General features: G+C 28.2%; 1 protein-coding gene across 1 annotated transcript; it reads left to right on the top strand.

Annotated features, from left to right (window-relative positions):
- Positions 1-6,077: 6,077 nt before the first annotated feature.
- Positions 6,078-19,414, top strand: LOC101239942 (uncharacterized). The gene is made up of 3 exons (XM_065806136.1): positions 6,078-6,333; positions 16,116-16,370; positions 18,371-19,414. Exons 1-3 carry the CDS (start codon positions 6,198-6,200, stop codon positions 19,012-19,014), a joined length of 1,035 nt encoding a protein of 344 aa, XP_065662208.1. The 5' UTR covers positions 6,078-6,197; the 3' UTR covers positions 19,015-19,414.
- Positions 19,415-20,332: the final 918 nt, after the last annotated feature.

Raw genomic sequence — 20,332 nt, 5'->3', positions numbered from 1 at the left:
TTAAGCTGAAGACGCTGGTCACAACAATCCAGCGAAAATTTCTTTTAAAAAATAAATTTAGTATCGAGAAAAATTCGTATTTATTGATGTTTATAAAACAATAACAATAATATATATATATATATATATATATATATATATATATATATATATATATATATATATATATATATATATAATATATATATATATATATATATATATATATGTGTGTGTATATATATATATATATATATATATATATATATATATGTATATATATCTAAACAACTTTAAAATGTTTTCTACAAAATAGACTGCTCAATGTTCTTAAAAGAACAGAGCAATTATAAATGAGTAGAAAATCACTTAACTAAAATTTTTTTCAATTTACACTGTGTTTCATCAATATAGGCTCATCAGAATTGCCTGATGAGTCTTTATTGATTTTATTGAATTAAGTGATTTTCTACTAGTTTATATATATATATATATATATATATATATATATATATTATATATATATATATATATATATATATATATATATATATATATATATATATATATATATATATAAACTAGTTTTTACTATTATTACTTTTGTAAGTTTGTTGTTTTATTTTTATAATTTTTTCGCTAACAAATTTAAGTCGATTCGCCCCTTGAAAACAAAGAACACGATTTTGTATAAATTAAAGCTTTGAAGACCAGTTATTTTTCCAGATTTTGCATTTCGCGATCGCTTAATTTAACCTTTGATCAACATAAATTGAAATAATCACAAAATAGATCAATAAATAAATATATAAAAGGTTAGACGAAAAAAAACTTTTTAATGATATTTAAAGTTTCATGCCATTTTCAACACTCATTAACTATAAATAATTGTTATATAGTTATAATAAATAATTGTTATGTAGTCAGTATTTCCCCTAGACAAAAAAGGAAGTGACTAATTGATCTCAAAAAAAAACCTTTTCTCCCTTTTTTTTATTAAAAAATCTCTTTTTTTTTAAAAAAGAACCACACGATGGTATAAGAGGAGTGATAACAAGATCAGTAACACAAATTTAACACAAAAATATTATTAAAAACACTTTATTATATATAACTTTAAGATATGAAAGTCAAATAAATGCTTACATGGTTACTGAAAAAATTAAAGCTTTTTTCAGTAACCATGTAAGCATTATTATCAATTGTTCATATATATATATATATATATATATATATATATATATATATATATATATATATATATATATATATATATATATATATATATATATATATATATATGAACAATTGATAATAATGCATTATTAATTTAACATTTTTAATCTATTTTAATTATTTAAAAAAAAAAAATTAACAATGGTTGATAACTTATACCAGTATCAGAACCGCTTGAAATAAATACATTGTAAGTATTACTACTATCTTTGGTATAGTTTACGTTTCTTGTTTTGATTACCAGTTGCAAATAATACAGTAATAGTAAAATGTTTGATAGCATATAAAGCAATGGTAAATACATCTGTGTTAGGACTCCACACTGGAACATTTTATGAGAAAATGCTGCATGATAGCAGTAAGCCATTAATCAAGATCTGCTTTTTTATAGTCACTTTTAAGGGAGATTATTTCAAATACTACCGCACAATCTGCTGTTAACATAAACTTTTAACATGTCTTCATTAATATATTAAAATTTTATGTTACTATTTTATTTGGCTAAATAAATACTCTTATACTCTTATTTAAAAAATAAAATGTATTTAATGAACTCCAATAAGTATAAAAAACCTCATAGGTTCTTTTTTGTTTTTTACATTTGAAAGGAACTTCTTCCATTGACAAAGTATAGGCTATAATTTATTTATTATATGGTAATAAAGCTTTATAAACTTTTAAGTATACATTGCAATGTTTTTTATGATTACTCATCTCAATCCTTGTCTTTAATATGTAACAATTCATCATTTGTGTCTTCACAACCATCAAAAGTCACCAACAAACCATCATCAAAAAAAGTTTCTTCTTTTTTCTTTTCATGTCGCAATAATCTGTATAGTAAAAACACTTATTTCTCAAAAACTGCAGAAGAAAAACTTGGGAACTTTTTCGATAATATTATTACATAATATAAACTACTATTCCTATAAAATTTACTTGATTTTGAGAGGGAGGTTGCAGACTAATAAACAGCGTGTAGGCATAAACAAATCGTGGACTAATAACCTCAAAAAACACCTAAAATTATTCATTCGCTAGTTTATAGCGTAAAAGAGTACCGTTATTTAATATTTTATCGCGTGAAAAAATACAATAATGAATATTTTACATCATAAAAGATTACCTTAATGAACATTTAAATACAGAAACAATGTTTTATGTTATGGTCTAAATAAAAAGTTAAGCGACATTTTTAACCTACCTTTGAAAAACTAACAGTTTTGTTCTTTAACGTGTAATAAGAAATACACCTTATTGTGGACACCTATTACTGTTATAAAAAATACACTTTATTAAACATTTTTTTTTACTATCAATCATCGATCACACATGATTTTTGATAAGCATTGAATATACTTTACTCGAATATGCTAATCGAATATACTTAAATATGCTTATCGAATCTCGATAAGCTATCGTTTATACTTTTTGACTCTTATCCGATCATCAATCAAGTATGCTTATCGAGCAGGAAACTGACGAAGTTTTATTACGAAAGGTAAATTAGAATCATTTGGAGCCAACTAAATTTGAGAAAGAAATACACTTTTATTTTCCAATAATGTTATTATTATGAAGAACATAAACTTTTTACAAAAAATCACGTTTTTTTTTAAAACGGCTTTTATTATGTGACTTTACTCTTTTTTTTTAAATCTTTATTTTACATTTATTGTTTATCTTCATACAGTATTAAAAAAAAAAATACAATTGAGTTTATCAATAAAAATAAAGAATGCGTAGACTCAAAGAAGCCCCTTAAGTCTTGCCGCAGAGAGCCGCGAAAAATATAAAGATTTAACAAAAAAATTTAGAGAATAACAAAATACCAGTAAAATATCATGAACGTAATCTGAAAAGAAAATATATATAAAAAAATTCTGATGACAATAAAGAGGTTTTAACCACTAAAAAAAAAGTTTACCTGAAAACACTTTTTAAGGTAGCAGATCTCCATAAAAATCAAAAAAATTTCGAAAGTTTTTTTTAGTCAATTTTAATGATGAACTTAACTGAGATAAGTTGTGTAAAAAAGGTTTGTGGTAAACTAATTTAGTTTTTTTAATAATCATAGCTTAGTGAACTATAGTTTTTCTATCTTTCCTAGCAACCACCATAGCAAAGAATTTGTTTATTGGTTTTTTAGCTTTATAGTAAAGTTTTTAGAGAAAACTTAGCTCTAAAAATATCATGTTAGCCTAATATTTTACCAGTGCTCAAAAAAAATGTATAAGAAGTTTCACAACTTAAAGTTTACTAATAATACCACATCTTTTGGTTATGTTTGCTTGCTAGCCTAAAAACTATTTTCATTAGAAGTTTGTTTGCATCTTTTAAATAAAAAATAGCTTGTTGCACAATTAGAAAACGTAAATATAAATTCAAAAACAGTTATTAAACATCAAAAAAAAGAAAAAAAAACTGCAGCCTCAAAACCAATTGCAAGTTTTTCAAGTGTTAAGAAGTTTTTTTTGATAATGAATGTAAGAGAAAAAAAGACTTTCACAGCAGGTATCAACAAAAAAATTTCTTCTGTTGATAGATTATACCAACTAAAGTTAGTAAAAGGTATGAAAAAAAGGTTCGTTGACAAAAAATATGAAGAGGAGGCATCATATTTTGCTAGTGACTTTTAGAATACTTTATACTTTTTTTTATACTTTTTTTTATTACGCAATCTTTATAAGCGTTTTTCTCGCGTTTTATTTTTTAAATACTTTGCAACACATAAAACACGTTTTCTCAACTTCTAATAAAGACTTTAATTTGAAATTTTCAGGAAATGTTCCTTGTTGGGTTATACCACAATGAAAGTTCAATTTTTTTTTTAAGTATATTTTTCTATCTTTTTGGGTACTTCATTTTACAACTTTTTGAAAAAAATTTAATAACTTAAAAAAGAATTATCACATACGTGGTAGAAACCCCAGTTAATAGTACTCTAAATGAAAATTTGGAGTTTCATTTGTAAAACTTTTATAATCATGTTTGAAAGTTTTTTAAAATGGCAGCTCGAATGTGTAACTAGTCCTTTATTACTTTTTTTTTTTTTAATTTTATAAATAAAAAAAAAAGAAATTTAATTAATTTAAAATAAAATTTAATTGCAATTAATGTTCCCTAAAAAAATTTAAACAACTTTATTTTAAGGGGATCTGCTACCTTAAAATACTATTTTCATAAAAAACATAACATAAGAATCCGATAAACTATTATATGTTAAATAATATATGTGTTAATATTTATTTGACATAAAAGTGTTAAAATATATAAAAATTTGTCTTCGGTAGATAAAACGATTTCTTTTAGTTTTTTTCTTGCAAAAAAAGGAATTCCATTCGAAGAAAAAATCAAGTTTTTCAAAACTATTCTCTTCCGGAGAAATGGTCCTCGAAATACTTAACTTTCCATAATTAGGTAAAAATAAAAAGGTAAAAATAAAAAGGTAAAAATAAAAAGGTTGTTGAATTAAATTATTATTTTTCAAGTTGAATTTGTTTTTTAAGGTAAATATATTATGAAAAGAAATAGGAGATGCGTTAGTTTTACATTTTTATATAAAACAAAGTATGTTAAAAATATTCAGCAGATAAATATTAGGATTTTTCATTTCAAATAAGAGAGGCTTGGCATGAGCAAATCTATCTTTAAAATTGATTAAACGAATAACATGCTTCTGCTGATGATAAAGTGGTAACAATTCAGATTTATTCGTATTATTCAAGAAAACTTTTGCATAATTTATTTGACAATCGATAAAAGAGAAATATAATTGTGTTAAAATGTGTTTATTTAAAGTATTTCTTGCTTAATACATTATTTATATACTTTTAACAACTTTGTTGCACAAAAATTCTATGTTATGCTTCCAGTTAAGGTTTTAATCAACATGGACACTTAAAACGTTAGTATAAACTTCTCTTTTTATTTGCATTTTGTCTATAAAATGAATGGGCATTTGATTAGGCAGTAGTTTCTTTTTAGAAGTTGGATGAAAAAGTGTTTATTTCGTTTTTATCAAGATTAAGCGATCACTTATTTATTTTAAAGCAGTCACAAATTTTTGTTAGCTCAATGTTCATATTTTGAAACAAAGTTGTTGAAACATTTATGGGATAAAAAGAGATTAGTATCATCAGCAATTATAACGGTCATTAAATTATTGGCCTTTGGTAGATTATAATAATAATGTAAATAAAAAAGAGATAAGGTCCTACTATAGAGCCCCATAAGTTAAATCTAATTATTGGAATAAACAGCTGAATTACTACCAACAAACTGTTTATGGTTGCTTAAACAAATTTTTAGTAGCATTTAAACGTTTCCTTTAATTTCATAGTACTCTGGTTTTTTTACTAGTATTTTGTGATCAATCGAATCAAAGGCTTTTGATAACTCAATGAAAACCAGGGTCGGACTGGCGAGGGAGGTTGGGGGTATTTCCCCCGGGCCCCTGCTATGTCTGAATTAATAATAACTAATTATTGCAAATATGCATCAATTTTATTCTCCTATACCCTTTTAAGAAAAAACTATGCGATTAAGGGTTTAACGTAGATACTCAAAGGGCGCAGATGAAAAAAGGTACCTAGAAAAAAAAAAGGTCTTTCATATATAATATAGGTAAATTTTGCCATGCATCTATGTCTCCCCCTCCCGTTCCTAAATACCAGTCCCCAGTCGTTCCTTAATGCCAGTCCCCAGTCCAGTCATTAGTCGCTGCATTTTATTGTTATTGGTCGTTATAATTTAATGGTTATAAGTCGCTTTCACTTTTAATGGGTATTGGTGATTTTTAAAAATAATTTTGGCTTCAAAGAATACCGGCGCTTATGTAACCTGGTTATTCTTTATAAATCATTGCTCCTGTAATTTAGCGTTTGCAATGTCGAATTATATGTTCCTAAATAAATTAGCGACTACGATGCCTCAAGAATATCATTTTATTTGGTGCTATTTAAGTACTAGAAAACTTTATTATGCAACGAAAATTCTTAAAGTATTGTCTTTTAATTTTTTTAATAGTTTTTATTGCTATTGTTGCGATTTTGTACTCCAGAGTTAATTTAAAAACAAATAATCCATATTTAACTCATTTAAGTAAAGACTTTGACGGTTAGTATTCATGTTCTTTAAATGATTTTTAAAAATATTTTTGTCTTATATTATTTCTTTGTATATTTTATATTAAACTTTTAATTAAGGTTTATTAACTATTCAGAAAGAAATAAAAGAAATGAAAAATAACAAAAATGAACAATCTAAAGGAGTTACTAATTATTGTAATTTGTGGAGGTTTAAACTACTTTCACTTTGCAATAACTTCCGATTTATAAAATTGAAATGGTTATTGCATAGTGAAAGTTGAATATTTTAAAGTACAAGTTTATATGATTGATTTTGGTACAGCCAAGAATGTTGTTTCTCTACTCTCATTTTGGTACAAAAATCAAACTTTGTGTCTGATGGCAGAAAGCAAACTCTGATAGCTTTATTAAAAGCAATAGGGTATGACAAATTAGAATTTTTTTGCAATTTATTTTCAGGTTTTACTTACAAAAATTGATTTTCATTATTACAAATTGGCATATTGGATGTAACATAGGTGGCAATTTTTAAAACATTTGGCATGTCAATGATATTGTCCTAATTGCTTCGCCTTGGTTTGCAATGCAAAAAATATATTTAGTGTATTTAATGTTAAAGCCACTGCTATTAGTATGCCATTTAATACAAAGAAAACAGCTTGCATTGTATTTAATCCAAATCAGAAATGTAAAGTTGTGTCAAACAACTTTCTTCTATTACCTTAGCTGATTGTGAATTAGTTTTTGTTGAAAACTATAATTATCTAGGTCTCAAAATTGAAAATAATTTAACTGATAATGCTGGTATGGATTGATGGAAAATAATTTAACTGATAATCCTGATATGTACAAAATTGAATTCAAATATTCTTAGACCTTTCAAGAGATGCTTGGATAAGGTAAAAACACATATATTCAAGACATACTGCATTTTTTTGTATGATGTGGTTCTATGGCTTAATTTTATTGTAGGTATTTTGTTAAATCTACAACTTTGTTACAAGAAATGTCCAAAAAAGTACTGAAGTGTTACAAAAATAGCTGTACAAAAATGTTACTTTGAGTAAAATATGTTTGCAAGTTGATTTATTATTTGTCTCAAATGATTGAAAAAAAACTTTGTTTCAAATTTACATTCTTAATATGTGCACGTAGAAAAAAACCCATTCAAAAACTATTTTATGAGTATTGTTGCTAAAAGAAATAATGTTTTAGTTTAAAATTAAAATAAAGAAATTAAATAACTGTAATGTATAAATAAAAGATTGTCGAAAAAAGTTTTGTGTTTGTTATGTTAATAAATTTGTTTTTTAGGTTGAAATAATACATATTTGTTTTTGAGGCTGGTAATTGTGATAATGATAGTTATGGTATTTTAAAAGTGAATTTAATATATTAGAAAAATTACCGCATTTTGGCACAAAATTTATTAAGACACTTAAAAAAAATACTATTTGGTTTGAAAAGTTGGGTTTGACTATCAGCACTAGAACAAGAAAATCAAAATCCATAATGATAATCAGAAAGTAAGTTATTAGATTCAAGATGTGAGATTAGGTCTTTGTTAATTAAAGACTCAAAAACCTTGCTTATGATAGGAAGAAAACTAATAGGGTAGTAGTTAGATGACTCTGATTGCTCTCCAGAGTTTTTGAAAATAGTGATAACAGATGCTGCTTTCCAGCAGATTTAATAGCAAAGTAAAAATAAATAATGAAGTGAAAACTTTTGAAAAAGGAGCAAAAAGTCAATATAATTAAATTGAATGAATAAGTTTATCTGCAAAAAATAAGCAATTATTCTCTAGAAGATTTTAAGATAATAATGTAAATTTTTAAACTTATTTTTTTTAAATATAAAAAGTCATTACAATGATATATAATTACATTAGCAAATTAACACTGAATTAGTAAAGTCAATCTATAAATAAATATTACTCAACAAGGCATACCTTTTTAATTGATGTCTGATAAAGACATGCATTTTTTGCTTTGTCTTTTTCCAAATACTTAATACTATTCAGCAGAACATTTCCTAAACACATAAAAAGATTTTTCAATGGAAAACCAAATTCATAATGTGTGTCCATTATGTATGACCATTTATAATGTGTGTCCACTATGTATGTAAACCAAATTCATAATGTGTGTCCACTATTTATGTCTAATGTGTGTCCAGAATGTTTATAAGTCTTTTTTTACAGCACAATCTGTTTTTATTTTTTTCCACAAAGCATAACCCAATTCTAACCAGCTGATAATTACACTCATAAGGTTTTGCCAAATATTCTCTTGAAACTTCTTCAATGAAGTCTTTAGCTTTATTTGTTAGTATAGGTTCATCCTCAACATAAACTAGTTTGCCCTGACATTTTTTCTCCAGCCACCCTGCCACATAGGCAACAGAGCTCTCTTCAGTTTCAGACTCACATTATCACATAATGTGAGTCTGAATTTATTTGATTGTCCTACTTCCACTAATTCTAGAAATGTTGCAGCAAATTGAGTTAAACACTTTTTAAAAGCAGAAAAAAACATCCCCAGCTGCCTTAGCATGTGCCCTCTTATTTGTCTGTAAACAGAAAATTCTCCTTCAATTCTGTCACTTTGTAGCTCACAAAGCAAGAAGTAATCAAAACTGACTGAAAACAAATGCTTGCAGACAACTATCGACCCTTCAGTGGTTTGCATAAGAACTTTTTTGGTATCATGGGTAACACATTGAATTCATTTGGGTCCATGTCCTAATTTTATAGATTTAAGTTGTTCTAAAAATAATTGCAGATTATTTGAATTTTTATCTTGGGCAGATCTTGTGGTCTTGTCACTTATCTTGTGGTCTCTTAGTCTAATTATCTTATCCACTTATCTTGTGGTCTCTTAGTCTAATATTCTGCCCTTTTGCAGAAACACTAACAATATTACATCAATCTAAAACATGGTGAATAAAAGATGTTTCATAAGCTCCTTATAGTTTCAGAGCAGCTACTACTTCCTCATTGAATATTCTTAAAACATCTTGCATAATCTGTAGTTGGTGTCTAGAAGGATAAATATTAGAATTGGAATTTGGAACTAAGTTCAAAATGTTATCCTATTTATATTGATATAGATTTTTAACATCAGAAAAAGAACCAATTTTTTTTATTTTCAAGAGATTTTCAACTTTTGACACTTTTCAGAAATACAGTTGTAATGTAAAAATTTAAGAAGATAAACTGTATCAAACAAAACAAACCACGCTGATCATCTAAAGGATGAATGACCTGATAGTCTGTAATTCTTTTGAAAGTTTTTTGGTATTGCTGGTTGATTTGATGATTATCTCTTACAGATCCTAAAATAATGGCACCATGTTTTTCAACTATAACAGCAGCTTCTTTTGCAACACTGAATTAATGCATTGATGTTTGTTTGTTAACAGGTGTAACAGAAACCATTAAACTAGGTCCACCATGTAAGCATTTCCATATAACATATAACATAGAAGTTGCTTTAGATTCTAGATCATTTTTTGCCATCCCATTTGAAACTCTGCCTGAATAAACAACTGTTGGTCTGACTAAAATTTTATGAAGTTGATTGTAGTTGCAGTTATAGAAAAACTCAACTGCAAAACAGTAATCAGCTATAGTAAAGCTTTGTTATACAATAGTAAAGCTTTGTTATACAATTGTCTTGTAATAAAATTTGGTTTCTCTTGCTAGATAGCATTCTCTATTTCAAATTCATAATTTAAAAATATTTGTCACCTTTTCAATAAAATCATTAACATGCAGATTAAAGATGGCGATCCCGGGATCTTAAAATCCTGAGATCTTATACAAATTTTTCATCCCAAAATCCCGAAAATAGGTTCAAAATTTCCTGGGATTTCAGGATCATCATAAAAAAAGTAAAAGTACAAAAAGTTTAAGCTTAATTTGTAATTAAGTAATTTATCCATCATAAAATGTAAATATAGGCTTCGATATTGTAGCTGTTTGTAGCTGTTTATTTTCTTTGCAATATTTTCTTTTTATTCTCTTTCTGTATTTTATCGAAAATACAAACTAAAAACATTATTGCTTGTCTGCAAAATATGTACGATTAAACATAAAAAAATGGTCCACATGAAGCACAAAATATAGCTTACTACAGCATTATTACGATATTATTGAAAATTTGTATATCTAACTTAGCATGAATGATGAGTTTTATAATTTTGTTTCATGTTTCAAACTCAATTTGTGTTTTTAGGAGTTAGTAATCACTGTATCAATAGCATGGCACATTCTGCTGTAAAGTTTACGGCAAAATAGACTTGTCAGAAAAGTTCAGTGTTTGGAAAGGAGCCTGTATTACAGAAGCAGATGCAAAGATAACTGATTGCAGATTACCGGCAAGTGAACAAGTGCTGCGATGCTACATGTTTCATCAACAAGCTGGCCTGTTTGTAAAAGCGATCGAAACGTGACATTACAAAAATTGTGTTGAAGCATATCATTCTTTTCTTCAAGAAAGCAAATATTCCAATAATAACAGAAAAGAAGCCTGTGAAAAAATCATTTCACTGTCTGAAAAGAATGCAAAACTTTGTGAATTTCCTCTAGATCGTTGTTTATCATTGTTAGCACTTGCCAAGGTTGAACAAAATGTCAGAAGAACTCAGTTTGACATTTCCACTGTGGGTAAAAGATGCTGAAAAACTCATGAAGAATGACGAAGACGTAAAGTTTTTATAGTTCATGAAGACAGACTGCCTAGCATAATTTTGGCTCCCATGACAAAAAATTGGCATTACAGTTACAGCGCAAGAAGGCAGGACTGCAAAAGCAAGAAGAAAGGAGACTAAGGGCAGAAGAAGCAGCTACTACTACTACTGCTACAGTATCTGCTATTTGTACAGTAAAACTCTCTAGCAACAGCAGCAAGGAAAGTTGTGATGAAAGTAAATGTGATATCCATGTTCCTTTCAAGACTTCTGAAAAGAAACTTGTAAAAACACACCATTAACCCACTCACACTGGAATGGCAGCTCATATTCCTTATAACATTCTCAAATCTTCAAGAATTGTGGCTTTGGCAATAAGAATGAAAATATCTCCTGCACAACAGTCTGCACTCACTGAGGTCATTATTGGAGAATCAGGAGGTGATGCTAGCAAAATTGCTGTATCATATGCCACCGCAGACAGTTCCAGGTGTATGGTGAATGAAGAAATTGCTTCTGAAGTTCATAAGTCATGGGTTCCAACAAAGTATCCTTCCCTGCCTGGGATTCTAAACTGATGAAGAGCCAGACAACACATGACTTACAGGAACAACTTGTAGTTGCTGTTGCCAACAACATCAATGTCAGAATATATGGTGTACCTGCTTATTAACCAGGAACAGATTAACAATCTGGAGATATCAATGCAGTTATTGCATTCATGGAACTGTGCTGAGTCAATAGCAAGCATGACATTTACAGCCAGCCAGCACTACCGGACATGTTAGTGCTTCGTGTGTGCCCCTGCAGCAAATAATTGGCAGTGCATTGGTCATCTTCAAGGTCTGTATTCCGTCATCACATTGGAAAAGTTATTTTAACACATGTTTTTAACGACTTGCACGTTAAAGCATCAAAATCATGAGAAGTTACTGTATTTAGCACATTTAAGAAGGATTTTGATACAGTTCCTCATGGAAGCAATGAAAAACTCAGTCCATTTGACTCTCGACCTTTCTCGAATAATTTACAAATTGTTTCTCAGGTTACTATGTGGAAGTAAAGTGCAGAAGCAGCTGCTGAATCTTCCATAGAGCGCCAGCAATAAGACTATAAAGAATTCAGTGAATTATGTTTGCTCCAGAAAACAGACAGTTTAACTTTTGTTGACCGGGTGCAGTCCACAAAGCACGGTGGATGTCCAAAATATTGTACTCCATCAAAATTGTCCTTCTTGAAGAGCAGATCCATTTGTTGCCAGCAGGAACAACTACCACTGCTGCACAGCAGACACACAAAGGTGATGAAGCTTATGCAGCTTTGTCACCTTTGTGTGTCTGATATATAGTGCCTGGTGGACAATGTGTAGATCTGCAGTTGACGCCCCATGGCATGATCTCTGCCTTTATCAGAACCTTCTGAAGTACACACAAGTGTGTTCTGAAATATCTGAAAGCGCTATAAAAGCACTGAAATGGTGTTTAAATGTTCTGAAATGGTGACCCTTGCTCTATTCAGTGACATAGTTTCCAAGCCTGAATTGCAGTACTTACCAAAAAGCTCATTGTAGCAGGGCCTAGTGATGGCTCTGCCGCATGATTGCTATGGAGTTCCATAGCAATTTGGAAAACCCAAGTTCCCGACTGAAATCACTGCCACAACAAGACTTGGAGATTTGGTTACTGCAGATTCATGGTACATTTTCAGCCTTTTGGAGATGAACATGGATTTTCTTAAGAATAACATTAAAAACTGGCCAATTCAACTCTCGTTTCTGTCATCAAAGATGAAGACAATTTCTGTCCATGTTATCAATGACAGTGCAGAATGTGGTGTGAAACTAAGTGCAGGTTTTCCACATGAACCCAAAACCAATATGAATTATCAGTACATTCTGCAAATTGTTGAGACTGACAGAAAGAAAGTTTCAAGTTTGCACAGCCCTAAGAAGATAACAACAGTAGCAGACTTGAGTCGCGATAGTTGTGTTCAGTTGAACTAGGCTTTTCAAGCCACAACTGTAATAATAATTTCAAAACAATTAGTGAACAATTAAATGAAGTTATGGAAAAAGGATTGTCAGCAATATGATCACAACCTATAGTAAAAAGTATAACTTTTAAATTCAAAAAGAAATGCTGTCATTTGAAAGTGGTACCTCAAAATGTGATCACTTTTAAAAAATATGATTATATGCAATATATATACAGCCAATATGTGTGGAGTTCAATAAAACAATAAAATAATAAAATGATTGATGTACTATCCTAAAAATCAAAGCATCAGTCATTTTATTGTTTTCAATAAAACAATAAAATGATTGATGCTTTGATTTTTAGGATAGTACTTCAAAAATAAATATAACTTATGTATATTCATGTTTATATTATTTTTAGGTCTTATTTTTATTTACACTGTGTTATCATTTTAAGGTTTTGCTTTATAATTTAAATTATTTAGGCTCATTAATGAAGTATTTTATTTATATTATCATTAAATTAATCATTTTTAAGTGTTTAATGAGTACTTAAAACTTTAGTTCTACCTATGGCTCACTTTCTACAATTGTTTTTTTTTCTATTCAATCCCAGGATTTCCCTGGAACAAATTTCTCTATCTCGAAATCTCGGAATTGAAAATGTCCGGAATTTTTGCCATCCCTAAACTTTGAGTTTTCACTCATCTGTTTTTCTACGGTAATTAAATAAGGAAGGGAAAAATAATCATGTGAAAATGCATAGTTTTTCTTTGGACAAATTAAAACTTATACTAAGCATGCCCATGAGATTATTTATCCCTTTCCCGTTCCCGGGAAAGAAAACAGGTGAATGGAAACTCACCTTAATGCAGATTATAATTATAAACTATATTACTAGCTTCCAAAAGCTGTGACTGGAAGACCAAACCATTGGTAACATTCAACAGATAGCTTAATGGAATGCTATGCCATGTTTAAAAGCAGAAAATATTAATGGTGAACACAATTTAAAACCATTAATTTAATTACAAATTATATGTTTTTTAAAAAAACCGCAAAAACGCAAATTTAATTTACCAGAATGTTTTTAAAACATTTTTAATGTTTGTAATAATATAAACAATGTTTTTTTTTATTTTTGTTAATAAAATATTTTTATTTTTATTTTTGTTGATAAAATGTTTTTATTTTTATTTTTGTCACTGTAAATCATGCACGGAGTGTTGCTACATCGACTATCTTATAGCCTGACTCACAACAAAGTGCTGACAAATAGCCTGTTTCGCAACGGAGTGCTGCTACATCGACTGACAAATAGCCTGACTCGCAACGGAGTGTTGCTACATCGACTATCTTATAGCCTGACTTGCAAAGGAGTGCTGCTACATTGACTGAGGGTTTGGTCGGGACAGACAGTCTATCAAGTAACAAAAAAAAATTCTGGTCTTGCATTTTAATTTTTACTTTTTGGCAGCAAAACTTTCTGACAACCAGTTAGGAGTTATATATATATATATATATATATATATATATATATATATATATATATATATATATATATATATATATATATATATATATATATATATATATATATATATTAGGGCTTGCATGCGATTAAAATTTTTAATTGCAATTAATCACATGATTAAATTTTTTAATCATAATTAATCGTGTGATTAATTGAACACTATAATTTAAAATAATAAAAGAAACAAACAGGAAAAGTTTTTTAAATCATTTGATCTATTTACATGCAAATGATAAAACATCATGAAAAAGTTCTAATTATAGTTTCATGTAATTGTTATTTATGATTTTTATGTAATTCCATATTATTTGCTGGACTATGTTTAAAATGTCCAACAATTCTGTGACATTTAGCTAGTGTTTTGTCAAATGCAGTCTCCTCAACGGCAGATTTTGTTATTCGCTGAACAGTATGTAGGAAACATGGAATATGCTTGAAGGGAAAGCTTTATACAGTCTTTATAATGTTTCTACTGTTATCAGTACCAATAGAAAATATTTTTTCAAATAATCCCCATTCATTGGCAATATTTCTGATGTGGGTTGAAACATTGTCACTGGTGTGTCAGTCCAATATTTGATGAACACCTAAGGCAAATGAGTTCAACATCCAGTTGTTATCTATTAAATGGCATGTTAAACCAAGGTAACTGATATTACCCATTGAAGACCATAAATCACAGGTAATTGCTATACTAGTAGCCATATTTACGAGGTCTGTTTTCTTTTTCTTCTCATCTTCGTAGAGTATTTGCATTTTATTTTTATTAGTTGTGTTTTGTCAAACCTGGATCTGTAACAATGTTGAGTGATCGACAGCTACTGGCAACCCAGCAAACAATGGCTTCTGTAATTTCCTTTGATTTGATCTGCAGAAATTTGTTTGTTTACGCCATTTTGTGATTTAATACTATCGCCAATTGTAAGTTGTTTTGACGAACTCTTTGATTTTTACTAGTAGTTTCGAAGAACATGTGTTTACTGTTCAAATGATACTGAAGCGTTGTTAGACTTCGGTGATATGCAAATTCCTTGGAACAATATTTATAGATAACCAATTTTTTTGACTTGTCTTTAAAAATAAAGGCTCCGTTGAGGATAGATTGATTGCAGTTTGAACCTATAATTTAAATTATTAATAAATAAATTTTGTTAGGATAAGATATTAAAATTTTGGAAATTTAATAAATTAATTGACAAAATAACAACAGGATCAAAACAATTTCGAAAACAAAAAGTATAATGTTAGAGAGACAAATTTGATACAAATAAAACAAAATGGCTTCATCATGTGAGTAAACATTGATTAGAGGTAAGAAAGTGGTATAGAAATTTTATTATTGCTCAAAAATTATTTTTTGATGCTAATCAAAATAAGCATCGCCAAAAAAATTTATGAGTTAGAAAATTTGATCTGTGCTAATTTTTTTAACTAGCGTTAAATTAGTAGTGCTTTAACGCGCTTTTAACCTAATATATATATATATATATATATATATATATATATATATATATATATATATATATATATATATATATATATATATATATCAAACTCAGTCAACAGTCTCAAATAATTGTTTAATTAGTAATTATGCATTATTTTACAGATACTTTAAAGAAACGCTGCTTTTATCGTGTGTTTGGTGACAGTTTACTATTAATCAATTTTAACTTTCCATTTTACAAAAATATTGATGTTTTAAATGATCTTTATGATGGAGTTTTTGGGAAAATTGTTTTTTGTGGTCCTCCTCCAAAATTAGAATTTACAAAAAAACCAGATATTGAGATTGATTCAATTAATGGCTACTTCAGCTATCATTGTTTGGCTTTAGCTATTAATAAATACCCAAACTACCAAGGTAAAACATTGTTTTTGTTATGATGTAGTTTTAATACTAATTTGTTTGTAGACAAATTTATATTAGCTACATATTTATAGTTAATATTGATTATAGTGTAGCTTGTTGCTTGGTGTAGTTAGTTCTTGTCTAGTTTTTAATAATGTTCGTTTCTTACACACTAAAAAATAAAGGTAGAAATTTTTAGTTAAGGTAGGATATGTGATATACCTTTAGTAAGGTATAATTTTCTACCTTATAAGGTAGAAAATTATACCTTTAAGTTAGAAAATTGTATGACAAATAATTGTTTTTAATATAATTTTCTACCTTAAAAGGTAGAAAATTATACCTTACTAAGGGTATATCACATATCCTACCCTAAGGTAGAAATTTTTACCTTTTTTTTTTAGTGTGTATCTTTTTTAAAACTTTTTTGTAACACAAAAACTTCAATTAAATCAACAATTATGAACAAAACCACATTATCTTTGTTTAAACTTGAACATTATCTTTAAAATAAGTATAACAATGACAACAATTCAAAATAAAATTTTATTTTCTTCATAATTTATATAAATAAACAATGATGGCTGTAATACCACTCTGCAAAAATATCTTAATTTAGAGATACTTAAAAAAAGTCAATGTTTTATAAATGTTATAAGTTATAAAATGTTTAAAAATGTATTTATATTCACAATATGGTGTACTATGCATGTCATGAATAATGTTATTGTTCTACGTATTACTGGGAATACATTCATTTCCAACTTTTTGTTTTAGGTCTTAAGGATATTGATTTTCGAAGCGTTGAAGTCAAACTATGCCAACATAGGCTCCTTTCTTCTTTGTAAAATTTAATCGTTTTTTTTTTAAAGCTCCTCAAATATTGAACAAAACTCCATACACAAAAAAAAGCTCATCAAATATCAAACAAAACTTCACATACATATTGTGTGGTTTACACTTGTGTGGTTCACACTTGTGTGGTTCACACTTGTGTGGTTCACACTTGTGTGGTTCACACTTGTGTGGTTCACACTTGTGTGGTTCACACTTGTGTGGTTCACACTTGTGTGGTTCACACTTGTGTGGTTCACACTTGTGTGGTTCACACTTGTGTGGTTCACACTTGTGTGGTTCACACTTGTGTGATTTACACAAGTGTATATAGTCACACATTAGTATATAGTATTATGGAAGATTTTAAAGCAATTATTCACAATTAGATGCCATATCTGGCTTTAAGTTGATCAAATCAGATTGATTATTTTTATTGTAATTCTAAATAATATGCGATGGTTGGATTATAATGAATAAGAATTGTAACTAAAGTTGATGCTTAGTAATTTAAACACAAAACCTTATCGGTTGACAACGTTTAAAAAATAGTTGTTATTGTAATCTTAAACTGTATCTTGATAACATAATGTGCATACAAGGGGGAAGGAGGTATGAAATCAGTGGTTTTACTATGTATGTACTTTTAAGTGCCTCTTAAAGCTTGCGATTTCTTTAGCTTGCCCTTAACCTTTTGTGATTTATCTTTTATGTGTTTTTATTTAAAATTAAAACTGATTTTTTCTCATATGATTTTTGAAATTATACAAGATTTTTTGTGACCATTTTTTTCTTTCAGTGATTGAGTATGTTTTTTATGAGAAATCATGGTTAGATGTGAATCATTTTTTTAAAAGAATTTCAAAATTACTTGGCGTTGCTCAGAATGCTTATATTTTTGAAAATTCATAGATTGTTACAGAAAGTTTTAGTAAACTTACAAAAATATAGTGGGCTACAGAAAGTTCCATGATTTTCTAGATAGTTCACAAAGTGATAATTCATACTATACTTATATACAAATTTTATGTTAGGGGTGACAATATTAAAATTTAAAATGAAATAAAACCTTTTAAGATTTTTAAATAAATATTTATCAAACTGATAATCAATTTTATAAACAACAAATTTTTTTTTTACTATTAAGTTTTTAGGTTTACATATTTGAATTTTTTTAGGCTATTTTTATGGTAATGATGACATGATTATCAACTGGTGGACTATGGTCGACTTAGACCGTCAAAAGATTTGGCATGGTACACAGATTGTTGATTTTTCACAAGATGCTTTTAGTAGCCAATCAAATGTTTGGATATGGTGGGACACGTTTATGGGTCTTCGAGCATGTCAAATGTACTTCAAAAGCTTAAAAAAGCTCGCTGAAAATAATAATAATCTTGAAAACTATAAAATATACTTGAAAAATGGAAATGGCAAACCAAGATGTGGAAAAGGTTGGGCCGATTTTTTTTATATACCCGGCCGTTTGGCTAAAGATTTTTTTGTACTTTCAAACATTGCGTATTCATCAAAGTTATATTTAGAAATAGCGACTCATAATATACTGCGCAGTTTAACACTTAGCGAAAATTTCGTAGTGTTGGCTGGTATTTATCTACCTGATATTGGCTATGCAAATTACTCTGTGCAAGCATTTTGGAGTGTATACAACCATCAAGTGCCAATAATTCATCCTTACAAATTTTATGTTAAAGATGCTGCTGAGTCAACTTATATGTTAAAAACTCAAGTTATATCTTTTAAACAGCTTCTCACAGATTGTTCTTATTCAAATTATACTAAGCGTTTATTTCAGAAATAACTAACAGTTGTTTTTGAGTAGCATGTAAGAGTTTTTACCACTCTGATGTTGGCGTTTGTGTTTATATACTTACCTACCCTAATTTCATAGCAATAAGTTACCATCAAACTCAAATTGTTTATCCACTAAAATCACTGTTAGAAAATTATTTAAATAAGTTATCTGAAATTGTTATCATAATTACCGATTTAAATTCGACAAAAATTTTCAGAAAGTATTGAAGTTCGAACCATGTGATAATGAAAACTGATTCTTTTTATTTTGACATTTAAATTTTATTCAGAAAATTTTGAGCTTCAAAATATTAATTTTGTCATAAATAAACGCTGACACGTTTTTTATTTTATTTTACTCTATCGTTGTACTGTTTCTTATTTAAAACTAGTTCAAATTTTATTTTTCTCGTTGTTAAGATTTTCGCAGAAGACCTAATGGTCTTGTCACAGAGAACACGATTCTCTGAACGGAGAACTGAATAGAAAACACGATTCTTCCTTATCTTTTGTTAGTATAGCCAACAAGAACCTAGAAACTTTTGATTATAATAACGCACGCTTTAACCACTGAGCCATGTGGTTATGTAGTTTTAAGACAAGGCTGCGCCTTTAGTTTTTTAACGTTATCTTAAAACTAGTTTAAACGACTTCACGATTCCACAATACCACAATTTTGATCGCCAATTTGGAAACGTCAAAATTTATAAGTTGCAATTGAATTACTATTAAATTAAGATTTTTGAAAATCTATTTATAACATATTCTGTGTATCCAAAATCGGATCAAATGAAACAATTGTTTAGACTTAAATTTAATCTTTTAGCAAGAAATTATCATCCACATGAACCTCACGCTGAAAAAAAAAATACATATTTGTATAAAAAATAACTTAAGGGGTACACTCCCCCATAAAAAAGAGAAAACTTGGTATCCCTAGAAAAATCACTTGTAAACCAAAACAACGCACAGTAGGCCAGTAGGTGGACAAAATGGGAAAAATTTTAGTTGTCTAATCTTGAAAACCTATTTAATTTTAGTATCTACATATATTAGGAGAAATCTATTGATAATTTATTTATATTAAATCCCTTAATTACCAGGACTCTAGGCATTTGAATATTGAGATAAAATAAAAATATAAAAAAATTATAAATAAGTAATTAACGGTGACATCAACGTTGTGTTATATTTCAATTACATCTACGTTTTTGAAACAAAAAATTAGTACATGTTATTCTAGAGTATTTAGAGATAAGAAAAACCAATGTGTGAAATAAATTTGTTATAGCATGTTATCTCAGTTATACTTTGAAAATCACAGA

Source organism: Hydra vulgaris, chromosome 09, assembly GCF_038396675.1.
Source record: "Hydra vulgaris chromosome 09, alternate assembly HydraT2T_AEP".
NCBI classification, from domain to species: Eukaryota; Metazoa; Cnidaria; class Hydrozoa; order Anthoathecata; family Hydridae; genus Hydra; species Hydra vulgaris.
The sequence above is the reverse complement of the archived record's forward strand: the minus strand, read 5'-3'. Positions and strand labels throughout refer to the sequence as shown.

Excerpts from the sequence above, each read along its gene's own strand:
- LOC101239942 (XM_065806136.1), top strand. The coding sequence starts at position 6,198 with ATGCAACGAAAATTCTTAAAGTATTGTCTTTTAATTTTTTTAATAGTT. Across the intron at positions 6,334-16,115 it reads TTTAAGTAAAGACTTTGACG|ATACTTTAAAGAAACGCTGC; the intron begins GTTAGTATTCAT and ends ATTATTTTACAG. Across the intron at positions 16,371-18,370 it reads TAAATACCCAAACTACCAAG|GCTATTTTTATGGTAATGAT; the intron begins GTAAAACATTGT and ends GAATTTTTTTAG.